Genomic DNA, 7,188 nt, shown 5'->3' on the forward strand with positions numbered 1-7,188 from the left:
AATTTATGTAGGAGGCAGTCTCTTGAGGCTACCTTGTAATGGCGGCGGCGATGGGTCGCTACCATTTACTATAATGGCGTTAATTGCTCCCAGAATAAGATCCTTTAACATTTAAAGACATAATGGCTGCGTTTACACAGGCAGGCCAATTCTGATTGTTTGCGCAATCATTGTCAAAAGACCTGATCTGATTGGTCAAAAGACCAATTATTGAAAGAAATATCAGAATTTGGCTGCCTGTGTAAACGCAGCCATAGTGACTTCAGTGAACTCCCAAGGCTGGCCATGTTGTGCTGTTGAAACATACAAATATACATATAAATATATGTTTGAGTAATTTAATATACATTTGTCATTCCAAACGCACAAAACGTTAAGTGTAAATTAAGTTTAGAGAACTAAGGTTAGAGTTGTACATGTATCTCCTGATGTCAGGCTAATGCTAATGCTAATGTTAGCAAAGACTCATTCATTTTCTTTCTGTTTTTTTGTCTTCTCTTTTCAGACGAATGCACGGTGACAAGATCGTACCTTTTCCTCCACAAGTTCTGGTTCTTCAGTACCATCTACTACTTTGGTAACTGGGTGTTTATTGGGGTATGTTGGAAACTCAAAGATTTGGTTGACAATGTTCTTGCCAAAATATAACTGATGGTGTGACTGTAAGTGTAATTTCTAGTGTAAAGGCAGGTCATATTTACTGAGTACTGCTGAGGCTGCTAGAATTAGAGCTGCAATTGATTCATTGATTGATTTATTAAATTGATTGGACATTTAAAGATGACTCCCGTACTAGCGTCCTACATACTTAAACTGCATGCTCATTTCGGCGTTTGATCTAGTAGAATTGACTCGTCTTTTTCAACAGCTGATAATCAGATAAATTGACGGGCTGTACCAAAATGAATGAATGGCGGGAGTCGGTGCAATCGCGCATTAGATGACACATTCAGAGTATTATTTTCACAATTTCACATACTATAAAACTTATTTTTTTCGCATACTATTTATATAGTACGCTAGTATGGGTATTGGGAGACGGCCTATGACTTATTTCCATGTTTTCCACCTGTAGGTTCTCGTCATTGGCCTGGTGGTGTTTGATTGATTGATTTGTAACTTTCCATGTTTTCCACCTATAGGTTTTCCTCATCGGCCTGGTAGTGTCATGTTGTAAGGGGAAGAAATCAGTGATCGAAGGAGAGGTGGAGGCAGACGACTCTGACATGAGTGAAGACGAATATGTCCACTGACAATACCACATCCTGCCAGACCTGGGTTCAATCAAATACTATTTGAAATATTTTAAATACTTTTGCTTTAGCCTGCCTGGGAGTGCCGTGTGGGCGGGGTTTGCACGTTCGGGACTTTTCTGTGGGTTCACCTGCAAATTGCAAGCTTAATCAAATACAGTTTAAGTATTCAAAATTATTTTAAACGGTGTGCCCTAATGAATATGACCCAGGTCTGCTACCTGCATGGACCAGGAGACATTTAAACCGGATTGATCTTAAAATGGATGCTTGTATGATGGTTTCTGTTAGAACTGGTTTGGTATAACATAAGAATTTGGCAAGTGGATTGTTCATACAATGCAGTAAAACTTTGAAACTATGAATTTAATTGGAACTTTTGTTTTCTGTTTTCTGCCTGAGATTGCTTAATATCACACAACGTTGTGTTGGTACTGATTTATTATAACGGGAGAGAGTGATTGTGAGCTTGCTTTTTTAGTATTAGGGCAACTTTTTAGTTCTTTGTTCAGTCAGGTGTCTTTGTTCAGAGCAGTATGTGAACCCTGCCTGCGTCCCAAATGGCACCTATTTTGTATATAGTGCACTTCTTTTGACCAAAGCCCTATTGGACCCTGGTCAAAAGTAGTGCACTATATAGGGATTAGTGTGCCATTTGGGATGGAACCCTATTTGTATTACTATGGGGATTTGCCTGTTGTTTCAAACGTCATCTGCACCAATTCCATGTTTTTATGTTTCCAAAAAGAAAGATTTAAAGTTGCAAAATTCGGGTATATTTTTCAAAATGGGAGGATTACGGATTTCCTGCTTATTCCCTCACTATTCTGTGAATCTTCCAATCAGGAATAAAAACAGGGAATTTTGGGAAAGTTACCAACATTTTGCAACCCTAAGAAAGATCCATGGTTGATAACAAAATGGTGGATTATTAAACAAGCTTTATCCTGTGGTACTGGAAGTTCTGGATAATATAAAGAGAATATGTTGTTGGGGAAACATTCCAGGCTCACTTTATGTTTCTTATTTATTCTAATTCATCACATTTTTGTAGTCATGTGCATTTATGTAATATATGGCTCGATAAATGTTTAGCCTATAACAAATGTATTATTTTTAAGATCACTTACTTGGCACATTCAGCATGTTAACTTACAGCAACAAATATGGGCATGTATTTCATACCATATGGATAATGCACATTGCGGGGTTAAAATATATATTCTCTTATCCCTGGTTTTGGTCATGTTTGGTTGGGCTTAACTTGACTAACTGTTATTGCGTTGATTTGCTGTAAAGTTATCTTAAAATGAACTGAGCATAATATCACTTGACTACTGATCACGATGTCAATTTACTTTATGAATTTGGAATAAAATATTAATTCTGAATGTATTATTGCTGTATTTACATTGTTAATCTATCACTTTCTAACGTTAATTCGGGGATTGCTTTGGACCTTCAAGTTGTGGTTGGCGTTGGCATAGCCATTTTTCCTCAAGGACTAGACATTAGTGGTATTTATTGTGTCCTCTTTAAAACTGTTAATAAAGAGGCTGGCCTATCTTATTTTGTGTACCATGCACTTTTCATCACTGTACTAGATACCAGTGCATCGATTTAATCTGTCACAGTGGTCATTATTAACCTACAAGATGGCATGTAGCCGGCTTTAGTACAGTTGATATTAAAAAGTGCTGACTCATCGCAGGCTGTAGTATTTATTTACCTTCTAGTCATCACCATGGTGAAGCTTAATCAATGGCTTCTAGTACTAATGCGTGTACACAGATATAAAATATGAAGGATCAGCACAGTGGTGATTCCTGGGGCTACATACTATAGAAAAAAAGGCTGGTGTTAAGAAAGACCTTAAGTCTCCACTATCCCCTGTACACAGATACACACTCTTCATTCTCTGAAGCAGCCCAATTATCTGATATCTGGTTGGTAGGTTGGTCCAAGAATGCACTGCATCTGTTCCAGGTGAGAACATGAAAAACACACACAACAGATGGGAAGGATCCAGAGAAGAAATAACTAGCACTATGGCTGTGTTTACACAGGCAGTCCAATAAATAACTACATGTCCTGCTGTACTATACTATTCTATGGTCATCCTGGAATATTGTGTGGTTTTGTTCGAGTTATGGAACAATGAGCTGATTCCTACCACAGCCATTTTGAAAGGTTTTTCATAAGACCCTAAAGGTCATCATTCATTTGTGATATGGGTCAAAGGTGGTGTGAAGTGAAAACACAATATACAGCTCAAATCAAATCACAGTTTATTGGTCCATACACATATATTTGCAGATGTTATCGCAGGTGCCGCGAAATGCTTATGTTTCTAGCTCCAACAGTGCAGTAATACTGAACAATACAAAACAATACACACACATAATGAAACTAAAGAAATCAGAATGAGCAATGTCTGGAATATAAATCTATATATGCACAGTCAGGGTTCTGTTTCTGTTTTAGAACACACTTAGAAAGTGACTTAATAATGCAATGTTCTGCACAGGTCACGTTTGTTTATTCCTGTTTGTCTGGTTTTCCATTCTATTGTTGTGGTCCTTTGGGATGGACAGAGAGTGAAGAATACCTTTCCCACTCTGAGAGGCAGTCAAAGTCCATCTTCTACAACAGACATCCTGACCAGAGGGACCTTTAGGCAATGCTTTAAAAAAAATGTATTCATGGTTTCTACAGACCCCAGAGCTTGCAGTACTCACAAACAGGCTGGCTGGGATCACTGCACTTAAAAAGAGGTCAATTTGTGTTGTTCCTTTGAGAGACCAGCATGGGGTTAGTGGTTCTCCCAGTTAAATCAACTCGAGAACTTTGGTTTGACATCTTGGCCTTCATTGTATAACATCCTTATTGTTTGATGAACTGATGAAGGGAGAGATCGCTAGTGTTCTACACAGCAATGGACTCTAACTTCAATGACCTGAAAAAAGATGGACTGTTACATGTACTGTGGATGGATGAACAGCTAATCTCTCACAACGTTGCTGGAGGGCTATTGGTTTCACATTAGCTTATATCACATTGTCCATCATGCCTTTTTGGGTCAGCTTTTGTCCCATCTTTCAAAAGCCAAACTAGTTGTCTAAGGCTATTGTATATCACATGAAAAGAATCATAAAGCTACAAGCATTATGACATTAACGTCTGAGCCATTTACAAAATGTTGTAAATTGATAGGTTGCCATTCTCAATTGCTCTGACAAGATGTACTGTATACGGTGTCTTGTAAACGTCTTTCCGTTTCAATCATTATTTCATACGTTTTTCTACAGAGAATAAAACGTTTTCTTGACCGTACACAATGTATATTATACTGTGTTAGTGATGTCTTGTTGGGAGATGTATGGTACATAATGTATATTATACTGTGTTAGTGATGTCTTGTTGGGAGATGTATGGTACATAATGTATATTATACTGTGTTCGTGATGTCTTGTTGGGAGATGTATGGTACATAATGTATATTATACTGTGTTAGTGATGTCTTGTTGGGAGATGTATGGTACATAATGTATATTATACTGTGTTCGTGATGTCTTGTTGGGAGATGTATGGTACATAATGTATATTATACTGTGTTAGTGATGTCTTGTTGGGAGGTACATTAACATAATTTATTCATGGGAGGAAATGACACAATGAGACAGAAAGGAATGTCTAAATGGATGTGGTGGAATTGTTGCATTTGAAAATGGATAGAATATAATGTACTCCACAGCTCCCTTCCACTGGCACTGTTCCAGTCTTCCCTTCCACTGGCATTGTTCCAGTCTTCCCTTCCACTGGCACTGTTCCAGTCTTCCCTTCCACTGGCACTGTTCTAGTCTTCCCTTACACTGGCACTGTTCCAGTCTTCCCTTCCACTGGCACTGTTCTAGTCTTCCCTTCCACTGGCACTGTTCCAGTCTTCCCTGGAATGCATTCTAAGGAGTGTGCTAGTGTGAATATTGGAACGTAGACCCTGTGACAGTTTCTGTGAATGATGCTTGATTGACCTACTAGCCTGGTCCCAGATCTGTTTTTGTTGTCTTGTAGCCTGGTCCCAGATATGTGTGTTGTCTTATAGCCTGGTCCCAGATCTGTTTGTGTTGTCTTGTAGCCTGATCTCAGATCTTTTTGTGTTGTCTTGTAGCCTGGTCTCAAATATTTTTGTGTTGTCTTGAAGCCAGGTCCCAGATCTGTTTGTGTTGTCTTGTAGCCTGGTTCCAGACTCTTTTTCACTGACACTGGACTCTACCCACACACTCACACATACTTACACTGACACCCCAACACGCATTACACACACGCTACATACATACACACACACACACACTCTCTCACACACACACTCACACACACACTCACACACACACACACACACACTCACACACACACACTCACACACACACACACACTCACACACACACACACACACACACACACTTTCACACTAACCACATACGCTACTGCTACAGCTCAGTCTATTATCCTGTTGCCTAGTAACTTTATCCCTACCTATATGTGCATATCTACAGTCGTGGTCAAAAGTTTTGAGAATGTCACAAATATTAATTTTCACAAAGTCTGCTGCCTCAGTTTTTATGATGGCAATTTGCATATACTCCAGAATGTTATGAAGAGTGATCAGATGAATTGCAATTAATTGGAAAGTCCCTCTTTGCCATGAAAATGAACTTAATCCCCCAAAAACATTTCTACTGCATTTCAGCCCTGCCACAAAAGGACCAGCTGACATCATGTCAGTGATTCTCTCGTTAACACAGGTGAGAGTGTTGACGAGGACAAGGCTGGAGATCACTCTGTCATGCTGATTGAGTTAGAATAACAGACTGGAAGCTTTAAAAGGAAGGTGGTGCTTGAACTCATTGTTCTTCCTCTGTTAACCATGGTTACCTGCAAGGAAACACGTGCAGTCATCATTGCTTTGCACAAAAAGGGCTTCACAGTCAAGGATATTGCTGCTAGTAAGATTGCACCTAAATCAACCATTTATCGGATCAACAAGAACTTCAAGGAGAGAGGTTCAATTGTTGTGAAGAAGGCTTCAGGGCGCCCAAGACAGTCCAGCAAGCACCAGGACCGTCTCCTAAAGTTGATTCAGCTGCGGGATCGGGGCACCACCAGTGCAGAGCTTGCTCAGGAATGGCAGCAGGCAGGTGTGAGTGCATCTGCACGCACAGTTAGGCGAAGACTTTTGGAGGATGGCCTGGTGTCAAGAAGGGCAGCGAGGAAGCCACTTCTCTCCAGGGAAAACATCAGGGACAGACTGATATTCTGCAAAAGGTACAGGGATTGGACTGCTGAGGACTGGGGTAAAGTCGTTTTCTCTGATGAATCCCCTTTCCGATTGTTTGGGGCATCCGGAAGAAGCTTGTCCGGAGAAGACAAGGTGAGCGCTACCATCAGTCCTGTGTCATGCCAACAGTAAAGCATCCTGAGACCATTCATGTGTGGGGTTGCTTCTCAGCCAAGGGAGTGGGCTCACTCACAATTTTGCCTAAGAACACAGCCTTGAATAAAGAATGGTACCAACACATCCTCCGAGAGCATCTTCTCCCAACCATCCAAGAACAGTTTGGTGACGAACAATGCCTTTTCCAGCATGATGGAGCACCTTGCCATAAGGCAAAAGTGATAACTAAGTGACTCGGGGAACAAAACATCGACAATCTTTCCGAGTTGGTCCTGCCGTACATACCAATACGTACGCTACGGTCACAAGACGCAGGCCTCCTAATTGTCCCTAGAATTTCTAAGCAAACAGCGGGAGGCAGGGCTTTCTCCTATAGATCTCCATTTTTATGGAACAGTCTGCCTACCCATGTGAGAGACGCAGACTCGGTCTCAACCTTTAAGTCTTTACTGAAGACTTATCTCTTCAGTAGGTCATATGATT

The 7,188-nt window shown here is 40.3% G+C and overlaps 1 protein-coding gene across 1 annotated transcript in view; it reads left to right on the forward strand.

Moving 5' to 3' along the window:
* Nucleotides 1-2,963, forward strand: part of LOC123486968 (lysosomal cobalamin transport escort protein LMBD1-like) — a 62,862-nt gene extending 59,899 nt beyond the window's left edge. The window contains exons 5-6 of the mRNA XM_045218127.1: nt 506-597; nt 1,143-2,963. Coding sequence (XP_045074062.1) covers nt 506-597; nt 1,143-1,253 — 203 coding nt within the window. The 3' untranslated portion in view covers nt 1,254-2,963. The remainder of the gene's footprint in view (nt 1-505; nt 598-1,142) is intronic.
* Nucleotides 2,964-7,188: the final 4,225 nt, after the last annotated feature.

Source organism: Coregonus clupeaformis, unplaced genomic scaffold, assembly GCF_020615455.1.
Source record: "Coregonus clupeaformis isolate EN_2021a unplaced genomic scaffold, ASM2061545v1 scaf1388, whole genome shotgun sequence".
Classification (NCBI taxonomy): Eukaryota; Metazoa; Chordata; class Actinopteri; order Salmoniformes; family Salmonidae; genus Coregonus; species Coregonus clupeaformis.